This window comes from Gopherus evgoodei, chromosome 4 (genome assembly GCF_007399415.2).
Source record: "Gopherus evgoodei ecotype Sinaloan lineage chromosome 4, rGopEvg1_v1.p, whole genome shotgun sequence".
In the NCBI taxonomy this organism is placed as follows: domain Eukaryota; kingdom Metazoa; phylum Chordata; order Testudines; family Testudinidae; genus Gopherus; species Gopherus evgoodei.
The window spans coordinates 88,978,415-88,996,137 of record NC_044325.1 but is presented as its reverse complement, the minus strand read 5'-3'; the positions used below and the strand labels follow the sequence as shown (position 1 = coordinate 88,996,137).

The 17,723-nt window shown below is 39.1% G+C and overlaps 1 protein-coding gene and 1 long non-coding RNA gene across 14 annotated transcripts in view; one reads left to right on the top strand and one right to left on the bottom strand.

Moving 5' to 3' along the window:
* LOC115650348 overlaps window positions 1-14,098 on the top strand; it is a 30,532-nt gene extending 16,434 nt beyond the window's left edge. Inside the window, exons 2-3 of the long non-coding RNA XR_004000072.1 lie at window positions 3,932-4,006; window positions 14,018-14,098. This is a non-coding gene — a long non-coding RNA (uncharacterized LOC115650348). The remainder of the gene's footprint in view (window positions 1-3,931; window positions 4,007-14,017) is intronic.
* The window catches only part of NAV2 (neuron navigator 2), a 372,994-nt gene that overhangs the window by 221,782 nt on the left and 133,489 nt on the right, over window positions 1-17,723 (bottom strand). For all 13 annotated transcript variants that reach the window (XM_030560145.1, XM_030560146.1, XM_030560147.1 and 10 more), the window contains exon 3: window positions 9,184-9,236. In XM_030560145.1, coding sequence (XP_030416005.1) covers window positions 9,184-9,236 — 53 coding nt within the window. The remainder of the gene's footprint in view (window positions 1-9,183; window positions 9,237-17,723) is intronic.

Sequence of the window (17,723 nt, the reverse complement as noted above, 5' to 3'; positions counted from 1 at the left end):
GGTAAGAATACACCTCTCTGAAGAACACAGCTCCTCTCTTCCATAGTGGCAAGAGAGAAGGAGTGACAGCTCCTGTGACAGCCCATTACCAGACACAGCATAGCCTCACCATCATGGCTGGCCAACATGCGTGTTTGTGGGTGGTAAGGAGGGTGGAGTCCATGGCTCCACCTACTCTGTGCCCACTTACTTGCTGGGGTGGCAGAAGAGCAAACGTTTTGGGTGTACAGTCCCTGCTTTCCTTCCTGTGCCTGGAGCCAGCAACCAGGTCCTACACAGTCTCACTGGGGAGTGTTTCAGAGTGGTAGCTGTGTTAGTCTGTATCAGCAAAAACAATGAGGAGTCCTTGTAGCACCTTAGAAAGTAACAAATTTATTTGGGCATAAGCTTCCGTGGACTAGTACCCACTTCATCAGATGCATGAAGTGAAAAATACAGGAGCAGGTATAAATACATGAAAGGATGGGGGTTGCTTTACCAAGTGTGAGGTAAGTCTAACAAGATAAATTAATTAACAGCAAGATACCAAGAGAGGAAAAAAAACTTTTGAAGTGGCAAGAGAGTGACCCATTACAGACAGTTGACAAGAAGGTGTAAGTAACAGTAGGGAGAAATGAGTATTGGGGAATTTAAGATCTTACTCCTCCTCCTCACTCTTCACTATAGCTGCATAAGACAGGACAAAGGCACAGTTTAGCCCAAAATAAGCAAGTTAGATTAGTGATTTATAAAAATAAATCCAGCCAAAAACCAGAGAATAAACTGTCCTGGACATACATCACAGCAGCTTTAGAGTAAGACTATTTAATTACTTAAAATAACTAAATTAAACATATTTACACAGAGACAGTGCAACAGTAGAAGCCTGAAATCAAAAATCTACAGACACTCTAACAGAGGTGAAAGCTAATTTCTCTGGACTGGATAATCCTTTGTCAAAAGTATGACCCGCTTTGGATATTTGAGTGTGAAGAGCTTAGTACTAGGTATTCTATAAATAGAGACATATTCAAATAGACACACAAGCCTAGGTGGCAAAAGAAACAGTTGTATAAACAGCTTCAACTACTAAATCACGAACAGGACACAGAATCTTTGTCACATTCTGGTTTAGTATGAAGAGTTTCACGACATATCTCACTGTATTTTTTTTTCTTATGGCTAGAGAAAATAGGGTTTCTGTTCAGAAGATAAAGCCACTATGTGGAATTCAGAAAGCAGGAGCTGAACTATGTAAACATGAGCCGGTATCTCTTGCTGTCAACATATGCTTTAAACTTACATTACTCAGATCCATCCCATTTCGAAAAGCTAGAAAGACTTCCCCATAGCTGGAGCTCAGAAAGGGAATGAATTAATTAAACCTATAAGGGGAGATAAACTTATAGCTACAATTTATTTCCTGTCTGATTGATTCCCTAGCCCCTTGCTTTTAATCTTTTTTCCCTGCAAGGAAGCTTAAAAAAAAGGCCTTTATCATAAAGTCAAGTGAAAATAATGCTGAGGACCAAAGACAAGTACTGTATCGTTAAGGATCTGTCCTTAATTCACTCTGCACATTTTAGCCTGAGCACAATTTCTGCTCTTGAGACCAAATTCAACCTTGGTGCAAGCAAGTGAAACCACACTGAACTTAATAGTGCCTCTTGTTCCTACAAGGGTCTCAGTAATAGGCAATTTTACATAATAGATGTGCTATAATATGGAGGCACAATAAGATGAGTTAAGGACGGTCTCATCTCAGATGTCCTTTCTGGTTTATGTCAAAATCCTAGTATGATGTTAAACCTTGAATTGTTATAATAAATTAATTTTCTCTTTTTTACTTTTCCGGTTGCATTAAGTAATCAATTTTTAAAATAAACTAAGCAGCCACAGAATAAAATCATAGCCATCAAAATGTGAATCACTTTTACTGGGGAAAAAAAAACCTCATCTACTGCACATCAAAGCTATCACTCACTAACATGAGTGTGACACATGTTAAGCACATATTTGCTTATTCCTGGGTGGAAGACCATTCCAAAAAGTCCCCTTTCAATATATAGCAAGACGCAGAAGCTGATGCACACTGCAGCTATGCTTTCTTTTTTTTTTCTTTTTTTAAAGGGCAAAAGGCAAGAGAAAGCACCCTGAGACTGAGGCTTCCTTAAAAAAAATGCAGTGTTAGATATTCCCATACTCAATATTTAGCCAAGTGTCTCAGCATGCAGTCGAAGGAGTTAAGCTAGTGGCTGCCATAGTAAGTCTGGCATTGATCCAGGTAATGCTTTTCCCTTCAGACTAACATACAGCTGTGCTGATAAATACCAGGCTAAAGCCAAAAGATGTCCATTTGTTACTATAGGAACACCAAGCAGATGTAACATTTAAACACAAACTTACTGAGTTACAAAGTCAAGGTAATAATAATGCCTAACAAAAACCAAGACACAAAAGTTCCCTGCATCAGATTTCTCAGGATAACCCCAGAGAAGAATTATTTGAAAATACACATCTTTATTTAACCATTGAACTCTGATTCCAAGAAATCTTGTGCCTGGAAGTTATGGAGAAAAAAAATGTTTGTCGTGCTTTTGATCTCTTCTGCACTGCTATCTCTCTGAATTAACAGCACGTTTCTAGGCAGCAGAACTCTGCATTGGGAAGGAGGTGCTCTAATGACAAGACCCCCCCAAAGTGAGAGGTTCTTGGGAGGGGCACCCTAAGAAGATTTATTGCGACCAGTCACACTCATCTAGACAACAATGGCATAAAAGTGTTTGGAGGATCAGGCTCCAGTGACTACTGATGATCCAAAAATAAAGACAATGTGAGGTACAACTAGGCATCTTGGTGGAATTTCTCTGTAGGGTGTTAGAGCTTGAGTGCAATTTCCACTCCTGAAACCAGATTCAACCTTGGTGCAACCAAGTGCAACTACTCTGAAGACAATGGAGTTACACCAGGGCTGAATTTGGCTTTGAGTAACATGGAGCAGTATCCTCAGCATCAGATAGGAAATGCCAAACAGCATTTAAAAGTGATCCCTGAAGTTAACTGACAAATTCCAAGCTGAGTCCTCTGTAGGGTGACTGGATGTCTCGATAAAATCAGGACTGTGCCGATTTTTAGGCATTTGTCCCGCGTCCCGATCGATGTTCGGTTGGGACGCAATTTGTCCTGATATTTCGCACTCCTGTTTTGTTTTGTCCTGCTGGTGGGACTCCGCCTTCCCCTCTCCCCCCTCTGCTGGCAGGACTCCAGGACTCCTTTTTTGTTTTCCTCTCTCTCTCTGCCTGTGGGACTCCAGGACGCCACGCTTTTTTTTTTCTCTGCCAGCAGGACTCTCCCCCCTGGCCCCATGTGTCCCGATATTTTCTTCATCCCATCTGGTCACCTTAGTTCTCTGCAATCTCGATATGCTGGGTGGATAGTAACTGTAGTGTCAACAGTGAGAAACTGCAGAGGTGAAATTTTCAAGTCTCTAACTGTAACAAAAATGACTTTTAAGAGACAAACTGGAAGGCATGGCCCTAACGTCTCTGTTTTTGATATCTATAAAGCTACAATCAAATATCTGGGGGTTAGTGCAGAAGGCAGCTGCCCACTTAGTGAAGTTACACACGTAAAGTCAGATCCTCATCTGATGTAAATGGCTGCAGATCCAACTATTTCAATAATGTACATTTATATTCACCATACATACATCTGACATATGAATCATATTACACCTCTTCCAAGATTCCATTGGATTCCAATTTGTTTTGGAGTGCAAATGAAGATCAATTCTTTTAATTGTTAAATCTCTTTATGGTTTGTGTCCTGGTGGCAACCCCCATTTTCTTATTGATTCTGGCAGCTGAGGACCATTGACTCCTGAATTTACTTTCTCCCTTAACTTTACTGACCCTCAGGGCACTTTGTAACATGTCCTTATTTTATTTTTTAGGGGAGAGGAGGCTTTCCCTTGTGACAAGGCATCCCTGTCTGGGGCACCCACATGCAACAGGCCGCATCATGACAGGTATGTCTGCCTCCATTTCTCCTTTCTTCCTCCCATAAAAGGAACACAGTCTTTCTCAATGTCCAGTTCAAAAGTCTGCCGGGAGAAAATGTATTTATTCTTGTACATGTCCAACAGCCCACACAACCCTCATGACAAAACCAGTCTCCCAAAATATAACAAGTTCACAACAGTTTTCATGCCCATTCCTGGGATATCATTTTCAGTTCACCCACTGGAGAGTCATTAACTGTCTGCCCCCTTACACTTTCTCCCCTTGTTCCAGGGCCCCAGTATCCAGGCCAGCCACCTGAGAGCTCCCAGTTTCACTTTCTTCCCCCATGACTCATCTCCAAGAGCCCCAAGTCAGCTCTCCCGAGAGAGAATCCCTGCAGTGTTCCACTCAGCCAAGCCTCCCTGTCTGAGGCCTGGTCTACACTACAAAGTTAGGTCGACATATGCCACATTAGGTCGAGTTAATAATGTAGGTGTCTACACTACTGAGTCCCTTCCGCCAACCTAAAGGGTTTGTAAAATCGACTTCTGTAATTAATATTTATGTTTCACCTCTATATTCTAAATATACCAGATATCTTTTATCTTTGGCCACATCTTCCTCTTCCCTTTGCTGAAGTAGGTTTTCCTTGCACGTTAAAGTCAACATATTGCTAATATGGGCATGATCGTTACTCAATGAATCCTAACAATGATGTTAATAAGAAGTGTTTCAGGCTCTGGCCCACACTGGACTAAATATAGACTAACTCTGCACAATCTATAGCCAAATGAACAGTAACAGAAATACTGAACTCCCTCCTTTTACTCATGCAACATGATAGGATATCTGCATCACAGATGATATTTCAGAGCGTTACGGGCCAAACGCTGTGACAGGTGTTGTTGTGATCTCTTTTTCATAGACAGATACACAAGAGTGGTCACCATTAAAACGATGAATTGACACATGACCACAGAAACCTCATGGTTACCACAGCTATTTCCTATTCTAAGTATATGGGGAAATTGTGGTATCTCTGCCCAGGCTACATTGCTTCCTGTGTCTCCAATATCTCCACTGGAATATCCCTCCGTCTCCTCAGACTTAGCATGGATAAAGCAAACCCTCTCATCGTTCTCTTTACAGATTCCCCCTTCCTAGCTATTAACAGCTCCTCTTTTCTCCCACTCCTTCAAACTCATATGACACTGGTTGTCTTTGGTTATCCATGCTCTTGCCAAATATTGTCACTATACTACTCCCTCTAACATTTCTAACATCTGTTCCTTCCTGTCCATCCGCACTGCCAAAATCTTGGCTCATATGCCAGTTCTCTCTGATCTCAGCCTCTGTAAACACCCTTTCTCTTGGTCTCTTACCTTGTGCCTCTTTATTTTACCTGCTGGATAAATGATCTTCCTTTCCCACTTCTCTGACCATTTCAGCCTCCTTCTTAAATCCCTTTACGGCTCCTCATCTCTTTAAAACTCCTCATCCTGATGTTGAAGGCACAGCACTGCTCTGCCCCAGCCTAAATATCAACAACTTCTTTCTACCTACTTCCTACCCTGATGCTCCACTTATCTCCTCCTACTTGCACCTTTAGGCTTTTTATCATCTGCTGCCTATGCCTGCAACATCCTTATTCTCCCACTACACCAAACATCCTCTCCCATCTACCTTCAAATCCCCATTTGAAAAATCTCTCTTCCTTTACATAGCTCTCCACCACTAACCTCTACTCCTGTGCTATTGTGCTTCTTTTCTTTTCTCCGGCTTATTCTCCAGTTTAATACTCATCTTTCAAGCTTCTGACAAAATATACAATTTGCATGATCTTTATGTCTTGTAACCATCATCTCTATCTTCACTCTTTCTTATGTGTTGTCATAATTTCCTATATTTATGTAACAGAAGACCCCATCCACCAATCTGATCAGGGTGGTGGATGCCTGTGCCCACATGGAGCCCCACAAGCCCTACACACGGACTTCACTGAGGTTTAGGACTAGTGTTAGCATCCACAGGAATCAGATGGCAAGATCAAGGCCTCAGCTATTCAGAGTAAGGAGCTTTATCTCTGTTTTCGCTTTAGTGCCATGGAGATGGAAGGCCCTAGATAAATATGAAACAGAAGAAGATAATTTCAGATATCGCTGTGTACTGAAGTTCGCAAATGCTGATTTTTTAAAAAAAATGTAGACCACTGTACATGAGATATGCTCACATATATAGAGTAGAATCTGTATAATGACATCACTGTGTCACAGAAGAACTTCATTCTATCAGCAGTCATTAAAACCAGAACTGCTATTTATACATCACAATTTACTGAAATATCCTGTGCCTTTCATTCTACTTTACTCCAAAGGAAGTTTCACTATGTCTATATCACAAGATGGTAAGCATCACTGAATACTCAGCATCTGTTCTCTAAGGAACCAGCATTAACTACAGTAACTTCCTATAAGTACAACAGATGGTACTACGGTATTGCAAACTCTGCAGAGTGGCAGATATTGAGTCTTTAATGTCAGCTGCTGGACAGTGAAAAAATGGATCAATGTAAGATAAGAAAACGGTTGCCAAGCTTCTGTAATGCAATAATATTAAGAGAAAGGCATCCCTTGATGTGCTTCATTGGCCCATGTTTGTTTGCAGTAGTTTTTTCTACAACATGCACACAAACAGGAAATGGATTTTTTTCTTTCATTCTTCAAGAACGAAGCTATTTTTTGACATGTCTCATTCTATGCAGAAAAACTACAATTGTAGGGATGGTCTCTGAATTTTTTTGGACCACTCTATACCGCTATATGCTTAGTTTGCCATACATTGTCTTCATGTCATCTGGAACTAATCACTGTCAATTATAGGCCTTTGTTGTTCTATTTAAACAAATATACATTACATAAATACATATGACCCAGGAAAATGAGTTCTTACATAGTGGACAGTTATGAAAAGCATTTAATAGTACGTATAAAGTAGTATAGTTTCATAATAAGCTGTGCTGTATTTCTATTTGAGAGGCAAAGATGTCATCTGCCTTTTCCACCTATTGAACTTTAACATCCAATTGTTAGAAGCTGTAATGTAGTTATACACAGCTGTGACTGAACAGTTAGGTAAAAAACTAGGGTGAGACTGTGTGTCCTGGTGTGAGTGAGAGGGCTGGAAGGACACAAGGAACTTTCTCCACCGTGATGCCACCTGCACAAGGGCCAGATACAATAATCCCTGTGCTTTGGGGAAGGCAGGAACTGTTCCCTTTTAGTGTCATCAGAGGTGGAAATTACCCAAATGGCACGAGTTGAGATGAAGCCATGGCCTCCCCTGATCAAGTGCATCAAGGGATGTAGACTGCACCATCCAAATTAACAGTGTCGATCTCAGAGAAAAGTTGTGCCCACTGACCTAATGCAAATGATTGCAAACATCACCCCCTCTGGTTTACAATGTATTATATTCTTAGAGCACAAACACTAATAAACACTGGCCTTTAGTGTTCAGTCATGGATAACCATGTGGATATGCACATCAATGCAAGGAACAGCCATGATGATCTTGCGTTTCCATTAGTAAAGAACCGGAGTGTCCAGCACTGACTACAGTGCTAAGCATCCTAAACTGAGTGGGACAGGTTAGACAGCCTTGCCCCAAGCCATCCTTCTGCACACACCAGGAGCGCAGGGTCAGTACCTTGGAGCAGGAAGTGAAGGGAGAATACCCCCTTTTAGTATGTTACACAGCTGCTGCTCTAGCACGCATGCTGACAGCCATTATGCCCAAACCTGGCTTCCGCAACAACCCTTGGTGTCGGCTTTGGCTGCAAACACCAGAAGAGGTACTTTAGTTCTTGGAGAAAAAGTGAGTTAATCTAACTTTCAGTTACAATGTAATGTTTTGGGTTTTTTAATGTATTTTGGTATTGCTTGTAGCTCATGAATGAAATTCAGTTCTTACAATACACTTGTGAAACATTAAATTACAGTGATCTTGAAAGTTTCCTCAATTATTTATAATCTAGACAGCTGCTGTGGCTACAGTAAGAATAGCAGCCAATCTCTACCAAGGAGTAAAAGTAGCAAAGATAAATCTGTAAAGATGTTTTTCTTTTTAAGGAGTGGTTGCTCTGTGGATATAAAGAGGATAACCTCAAAGATGGGGGGAAATGGAATAGTAAAACACAAAACAGTTTCAGGCTCTGGGATGGAAAACTGCTGCCAAACTTTTAACCCTTCAACTGATTCCATCATCAGACATATACAAATTGAACACACAGTGAAAAAATTTAAGGACTAAAACCACACATAAAATATGGTAGAGAAGTTATACTAAAATAATCCTAAATTCAGTATCCAGCTGTAATTTGTACATATTTAGATTTAATGTCATCACATGGATTCTGTAAAAAAATACAGAAGAACAAAGGCCCCTGTTTAAAATATATTAAATAATTTCCTCCGTACAGTACATTTTAAATCATCTTATTACCGCTAATATTCTCAAATATCTTGTCTAGAATATTAACTGCACTAATAGCAAACATATTCTTCATGTACTGTATACTTTGAGTTCTGCTACTGTATCTTTTGGTGCTTGGTTTCAAAGATTAAATACAAATCAGATAAGTAAGAACATTTTACAGATAAAAACCCACCACTGAATCAAAAAAGACAATGCACATTTAAAATTTTTCATTTGCAAATTCCTTTCTATTTTGGCATAACCACCGTTAATATATGAAAAAATTCTGTCTTGTGGGAAGGACCTAAAACATCAAGATGATCTTAATAGAGTCTAAGAGATTGTAGTCCGTTAGCCTTAAAATTCTTCATTTTATTTGGAGCAACCTTGACAAAAAAAACAGTTGCACATCTATTTTCCTGCTTCTCCAAAAACTGTTATGAAATAAAAGCACAGTATATTCTTATTTAAAGTAAATACAAAAACAGAGTGTCACAAAAACATTAAAATATCACAGAAAGAAAAGTTATGTACCGTGTGCTAAAAGATTCAGACCCAATCCTTCTTCTTTTGACTTCAGTAGGATGAGAAATGGATCATTAGTTCTAACAGTCCAGATTTCCCCTTTTACTACATTGGTGCAAGCATTTCACAATACTCAGTTAAATTGACTGTCACACCTTATTAGGAATCGAGTAACACGCATATGCACGGCTGCTTTGCCACTTACCATTTGAGATCTATTCTTTGGACAGCCATTGATGTCTTCAATCTTTTCATTTGCTGAAAAACAAATATAAAAAGTAATGCAAAAAGTGCAGTGAGGACACTTGTACCAGTTATTTCCAGAGCATTTGTTGCTAGCTAAATCAAGTGGCCTAAGATTGTAGTTGTCCAATCAAAGCAAATGTGTGAAACATTGAGACCCGTGCAGTGGCTGGATTTTTCTCATGGGTCATTCCTCCAGAGACAGCTGGAGCAAGGTCATCATCATTTCAAAAGGAGACAACTGGGCTGACATTTCTTAAAGTGAGAGGTAACTCCTTATACAACCAAATGCTTAAAAACTGGGCACTGCACTGCATCACTGGTGCACGTGTGGGTGCACACACACCACATGTGTAGATGGATGTCCACACGGATCATTAATTTCATAAAGTATGTGTATATCATAGATTTGATGATCAGAAGGGACCACTGTGCTCATCTAATCTGATGTAATGACATCTACCTAATAAAGCAACAGTTAATTCAGGGAAGTCTGTAAGTCCAACAGCTGTGGCTGAATTAGAGTATATATTTTAGAAAAACATTCAATAGTGATTTTAAATGTCCATTAATGGGGAATCCATCACAACACCTGGTATGTTGTTCCAGTGGTTAATTACCTTCACTGTTAAAAAATTACACCTTACTTCTAGTTTGAAGTTGTCAAGCTTCATGTTCTAGCCATTGGATCTTGTTATACCTTTGCCTGCTAGACTGAAGAGCCCTCTATCATCAAAATTCTATTCTCCACCTAGGTGCTGACTGTGATCAAGTCAGCCCTTTACCTTCTCGTTGATAAACTAATAGACTGAGCTCCTGGCATCTACCACTATAAGGCACATTCTCCAATCCTTTAATCATTCTCATGGCACTTTTCTGACCTTCTCCAATTTAGGAATAACCTTTTTGAAGTGTGGACACCAGAAATGGACACAGTATTCCTGTAACAGTTGCACCAATGCCAAATACAAAGATAATATATATCTCCTTTGTTCCTATTCCATATTCTTCTATTTATACATCAAGGAGCACATTAGCTCTTTAGGCCTTTGTCATCCTGCAAGCTCATGTTCAGCTAATTATCCACCATGACCCACCCGCACAAGTCTTTTTCAAAATCACTGCTTCCCAGGATATAATCCCCCATCCTGTAAGTTTTGCTGCATTCTTTTCTCCTAGATTTACATCTTTACCATATTGAAATGCAAGTTATTTCCTTGTGCCCAGTTTACTCAGTGATTCAGATCACTGTGTATCAGGGACCTGTCCTCTTTATTGACCACTTCCTCACTCCTTTGGTCATCTGAAAATTTTGTCAGTGATGATTTTGTTTCTTCCAAGACAAGTGTTAAGCAGCATAGGGCCAAGAATCAATCTGTGCCAAAATCCCACTAGAACCATATCCACTTGATGATGATTCCCCGTTTACAATTATATTTTGAGACTTGCCAGTTTTTAATCCATTTAATGTGTGCCATGTGAATTTTGTATCATTCTAGTTTCTTAATCAAAATGTTATGTGGTACCAAGTCAAATGCCTTACCAAAGTCTATTGTATCAACATTATTACCTTTATCAACCAAATTTATGTCATAAAAATGATATCGAGTTAGTTCAATGAGATCTGTTTTCCATAAACCCATGTTATTAACATTAATGATATTACCCTTTTAAAATTATTTAACGATAGAGTCCAGTATCAGCTATTCCATTATTCTGTTTGGTGTTGACATCTGGCTGACAGGCCTATAATTACCCAGGTAATCCTCTTTATATTTTTGCAAATTTTGTACATTAGCTTTCTCACAGTCTTCTGGAACTTCCCCAGTGTTCCAAGATTTATTGAAAAAGTAATGTAAGCAGTACTCAGCCAGCTCTTTTAAAACTCTTGGATGCAAATTATTCAGATCCACGGATTTGATGATGTCTAACTTTAGAATCTACCGTTAATATCCTCCTGAATTACTGTTGGAATGGAAAGTATTTCATCATCATCATCTATCCATATATCAACTGTAGAGTTTTTGGTTTTTTGTTTCCTCCAAACACAGAATGGAAATATTTACTGATGACTGTAGTAGGAAGAAAGCCTGAGACATAAGCCCTGCAGAAATACACATTCCTGAAGAAGTGCTAAGCACAGAGTACTCAAGCAAACACATTTTGATATCAAGCGGTACCAGAACATCCCGATATCAAGGATGGTACAAAAACATTCCCCCAGGATAACAAAAACACACTGACCCCTCCTAAAAGATAAGGTCAAAATGACAGTATGTAACTTGCTTATATCAGGGTATAAAAATGTATCTCAGAGGGAGTATCTTTGGCCAACCTAGGGGGCAGTGGAAAGTCCCACCATTGACTGAGCTGCATCCATTGTCACGGGCATACATGTCTTAATAGCTCGTGGAGTCTGCCAGGTGCTATTACTGTGCTTCTTCAACAATAAACCTGGCTGGATGCCTTCGTACCTTAACGGATCTTGTGGTCATTGGGCAGTTCGCTCAAGGTCTGCTCTGCCAACTGTCTGTGTAGAGCTGGGACAGCACACAGGGAAAACATACATACGCAGCCAAACATCTGACCACAGTGACTTCAGCATTTTTGCCTTATTATTGACAATTCTACCATTTAGATCAATATCATTGCTAGAACTCCTTTCGTTCCCAATATTCTTAAAATACTCCTCCTTATTGTCCTTTACTCTGCTGGCCAACGACGTCGCCTAGTGTTCTTTTGCTTCCCTTATCAATTTTCTATAATTTCTAGTTTCTAATTTATATTCATTGCTATCAATGTCTCCTTTTTCCAATTTGTTATAGATTGTTGTGTTTTTAAAAATATTTTTATAGCTTCAGTCACTTATCCTCTAAACCAGGCAGGTTTTTTAACCAGTGTAGCTTTCTCCCAATTGTGACCCTGTGCTTTCTTTGGGCATCTAAGAAAATGTTATTAAATAGTTCTTAATTTGATTCACATTTTTCTGTTTACATTTTCTCTTAGCTCATTTGTCTCACAATTCTCTTCTGCTTTGTGAATTTGGCACCTTTAAAGCACGGGGGTATATATTGTTGATTTGGTATCATGGGACAGGTACCAATACATTATAAACTAGAAGAAAGAATTGGTGTTGGTGGTCACATATCTTCTGTGAGGAAGTCTTTGGGCTACAGAAAAAAAAACTGATTCGACTCAGGGCTTTCCCATAAACAGGGTCCTGTGTACTCTGTAGCAGAATGGGACCATATGCCCTACCAACAACCCCTACACTAGGTGGCAGCTACTTTTATAATCCACAACAACATTAATATATTCCATTCCTCTCTATCCACAAGCGCACACAACTATAGATCATAGCTGAAAATACTCACTGCCCCAAAATTTGTCAATGGATATTTTCAAGAATAGTTCTTCCACCACCACCATTCTCTCCTGCTCCACTCCCTGGCCTCCACTCCCATAGTATGGTCCACACTACCCAGTGGCTCCAGGTGGCTAGGGATAGCAGATGGAAGAAATGTGAGAGGGGCATACTGGCAGCTTGCTCAGCAGTACTTGCAGTGGCCTTTGGTTGCAGCCTGGCTGAACTTCAACCCCTTTCTTTCTGCTTGCCTAGAAACCAGTTGAATATGGCTCTCTCCAGACTCATGCAGATGACACTGCATCTCTTACACAATTCACAATGTTGAGTTTCTCTCTGCAACCATAAGAGCTTGAAACAATTTCAGATTCTGGAGCACAGTTCTCAGCAGGAAGTAAACCCCATTGCAATTCTGCAACCTCAGAATCCAGACTACATTGGTCTTTCCTGTTAACCCTTATTTACTGCAACCCCATCAAGCTTTGATTATCTTCCTAGGCTCTTCCCTGCACAGAATGGGTCTCTGTATCATTAGCCTGGCCTAAAATGATTCTAAAACTAACATTGTACACTATGGGCTTATAGCAGTACAGCTCCAAGGCTGGAGAGATATTTCCCCGTTTTCCCCACGGCACTTTACCCATGCAAAGTCAGATTACTCTGGTTTTATGAGAGTGAAATGAATTTCAGCCTGAGATTTTTAAATGTTTCCAACTTCTGCCACTTGATGCACACACTGAGGATGTTTGATGACTTCTCTCTTGCCCTTTATTAAGTTAGACATAGGAAAAGCAGCTTAACTCACTGATAAAAGTAGTATGAAGAGAAATAGTCACTTTTTCATAGATAGAATCTGAATCAAAGGAGAGAAAAGGAAACCTAAAGGAATGTTTGGTTTTATTTCTTCTGTGGCACATGCATTATAATACTGTGAAACAGGTTATTAGAGTCAAAAGTATATGGAAACATGAAGGGGAAAGAGAGTCTCTTCCACAATGTGTTGTAAAATGTTCTTTAAATCTGCTGGTCAGGCAGCTGCTGGTATCCCAGATATAGATATGCATTCCCCACAAAAATAAAAATCCTCAACAAATGGCACTCGATACACTACATGAAAAGTTATGACAGGAATGATTCTAAACTGCCTTGGATAAGGACCATGCAGAGCAGAACATGGGTGGATATATAGAACCTTTTATACAAAAAGTAACTCAACACACTATACAATGAGTTAAGTTCTTTGTTACAAACAGCTTTGTTACAAAGCTATTAAGCAGTAATTAATGCCTCAGCCACATCTTTGGACCTTACAATAATTTTTCCTGAGTAAAAAGGAAGTTGGCCAATACAATTCATAAAGTGCTAAAATGTTTATTTGGACAGCTATCCAGACCCAAGCAGAAGAAATCTTTGCCTAATGTCTCATCCACAGGATAAATTGTGATCCTGGCATGTCCTGACTGTATATGAGTGCAGAAGCAGATTTGGAACATAAACCCACAACCTTCTGGCCCAAAGGTGAGAGTAATAAAGGCTTTTCTACACATGAAAGTTATTCTGGAATAAAAGAGGTTGTATATTTAAAGCGGACAACCATTCCAGATTAACGCTTTGTTTGGACACTCTTATTCTGGAACAAGAGTGTTTTTTTCTAGTTTAATTTGACATACTTCCAGGTGAAAATTCCTGAATAGTCATTTCTAATCCCAGGAACAGACAAGCCCTTAGTAAGCAACAGTGTTAACTGAGAAATCAGTATTGTGACGGAGGCAGCGGTTTGGCAAAATAGGACATTACTGTCCATTATTTATGAAGATTACCATGCCTGGAAAATAGTACTGCAATTGCTGTCAGTCAAGAAAACTAAGATACTAGGAACTCTGTGCTATTAAATAAATGGCTTTCTAAAAGTAGACTGAGTGTCTGATGCTGCTCCTATTAAAGTCAATGACAACAATGACAATTGACTTCAATGGGAGCAGACCCTGAATACTTCGATCTCTATAGAAGATGGAGAGAGTGTACTACAAAACGTACAAAGTGGAAGTATATTATAGGAAATGCTGATGCCAAGCCAACAAGGGTAAGTGGTAAGTGTAGCGCTTACTTTTGCCAACTGAAGTGCTCCACTTAGTGAGTATGGTAATAGAAATCTGTCATCTTAACACAGACTTTCAATAATGGAAACAAAAGAGATATTTGTAAGCAGTGCAGGACAGTGCGAGGATATAACACAGAATCTTTCAAGGTAGCTATGGTTTAGCAAACAACTTAACCCTTTCCAGTACCCAAATTAAAAGGACTTTATTTCTGTTCTATCAATCCCTACATTTGTAACTTCTGAAATATCATTAGATTCTTCTTAAAAATGCTGGATTTGATAAACAGAAGAAATTGGCAGTTCCCATAAATACAGCCTCAGATGAAAATCCACAGGAAAACTCTTTTCCCCTTGGAGCTTTTCCCAGGTGTGTAGTGTAGTGTTAAGAGTCTCTTGAAGCTCCTCCCCTATCACAGGTAAATCATAATTACCCTGTAACACCTAAATTGATCCATTTTTAAATAGTTCAATGGTGGTTGTATCTAATTTTTAAAAAATGGTTGGCCAAGAGTTGAGGAGGAGAAAGCTCATTTTGGTTATGTTGGCAGCTCCACTGATCTCTCAGTAAAAACTTCAGTCAAAACAAAAGCCAAAAGTTTGATTGACAGTTCAGTTTTTTAAGTTCAGTGACTCAGGTGTGATTCTTTGCCATTTAGACTTGATATCACTTTGTATTTGTGTGTGTATAGACATGCATTCAGTGTGTTGGTTTATTCACAATGTCAAAATCATCTGTGCCAATGTGCATCTTAACTCTGTGCTCCCATACCAGTATTAACACTACAGTATATATTCCACCTTTCAGATTACCAGTACCATTAGTTTGCCAAGTGAAGAAAGGCCTAGCACTCTATGCGGTGGCATTTCACTGTTTGTAAGTCCTGCCCCCTTAAGACACATTCTCTGACCCAAAAAGTTTACAATCTGACATCCAGGTTCTGCAAACAGTAACACATTGGAGCAGTCCCATTGACTGCAGAGGGATTATGTATATACATGAAGTTGCACAGATGTGCAAGCTTTGAACCAAAATAACCTAGCATTTTGTCAATAAAGTTCCCAGTTGACTTGAGAATATTATGACAAACTGTCACTGTGCAACACACAAAATAATTTCAGGAGAGTATTGCTAGTTGTTAAATCTGAAGATTATATCTCTATGCTCTCAGGTGTCAAATTTATCCCTACCAGGTTTCAAATACTTTTAGAATTGTCCATTGTTTCAAAATATGGATGCCAAGTTATAATAAAAAGTGAATGAAAGTTACCAAGTTATAAATTCCTAAATCAGATTTCTTTTCTTTCCAGAAATATACATCTGGTTTTGAGTGACAGGAATGTACACAGAACGAGGGAGTGTTGGACCCTGTAAACCTCTATAATAATTCACTCTGATGGCCCTGATGTGTGGTGACAGTTAACTGTCTCCAGGGTGTTCACCATGCAAAAAGATAATCTCACTAATAGGATGTTTCTTGGAATGTAGTGGGGACAAATTCTTGTTTCAGATGGTGGAGGAAGTAACTGTGGGGCAGATATTTTAGTCTTGATTCTGACTAATGGGGGAAGACAGGGAGAATTGGTAGTGAATCTGAAGGTTGAAGGCTATTTGGATGAAAGTGATCATGAAATGATAGATTTCACAACTCTAAGGAAAGGAAGGAGTGAGAGGAGCAGAAAAAGGATAGTAGACTTCAAAAAAGAAGACTTTAACCAACTCAGAGAATTGTAGGAAAAGGTGCCACAGGAAGAGAATCTAACCTGTTAAGGAGAGCTGGTAGTTTAGCAAACTCTCTCAACAAGAAGAATACACAGTTCAGATTTTATAAGGTCTTAAAAGGCACTTCTGCACTTTTCGCTTCCTTATGAAGTTTAACAAAGGCTTCAAATTTTTTTTAGGATTTGTTCTGCTTGTTCTTCCTTCGAAATATCAGACATGTCAAGCTTGTTTTTTCTCTAGTTTTGCTGGAGGATTCATTGCAGATCATGAGCTTTCTAAGCCCTTACCCAAAAGGGCAGAGGTGTAATATCCTTAACAATGACAGCTTCTCTCAGCTGTCCTATTTAGGTATTTGAGCTAAACTGATGTTAACAAAAAACAAAGAGTTTGAAGCAGAATAAAAATTACATCCCTTCTTAATTAATCAGGTTTAACTGCATGACATCTCTGATGGCATAATCCTACCAGTTCTCTAATCATCTACAGGATCTCCTAGGGGAAAAAAGGAAAGACAAGACCTGCATTTCTAATGTTTAAAACAAAAAGGCAGAAAAGAGAATCCAGAAGAGAACAGAAAACCTTTCAAAAGCTCTTCTTCATTCTTCATAAAAAGGCACAAATATATTTCCCTTTGAAGATCACCATTAGCACTGAAGTCTTGAATACAAAACTCATGCAGTGACCAAAAGGAATGTTCATAATCAACAAATTCACTTGAAAAGGTTTAGTTAACCTGGGATAATCTCTAAATACACTACCAATGCCCACAAAAGAACAGAGATGTTTCTGTGGTACTGCTGCTTTGTCATACCCCCCACCCGCACCCCACACACACAACAGAGAGCACTGCATGCAGAAGGGAAAAAGAAATTACCATTCAGAAGCTTTCATAGTACAAATAATTATTTATGAGGACAGGTCATGGTTTTATAGCTGCAGCTGAAGCTGTTTGCATGTGTGGAAGTTACCACTTCTAATGTGACAATGAGATGCAGCTTGCCTAGGGCCAGTGCATAAGGGATGCAAATGAATATTTTCCTTTCAGTGCCAATTTGGGGGATTAAAGTGGAATTTGTGTGTTTAAACATGGATTTTCTTTTGTTTGGAAAAAATTATGAAAAAGAAAATCCTTCACCTTAGGTATTAACCTTTCACAGCTGTGTCTTAAAATGCTAAATCCAAACACTAAAACAGCAATGAGAAAAAGCAGAAAAAATGCAAAGATGAATTAAATCAAACATTTTAGTAAACAATAAATCTTCTGAATATTTTTCACAGGACATATTTTGAAACATATGGGAGCATTCACAAGTAGGT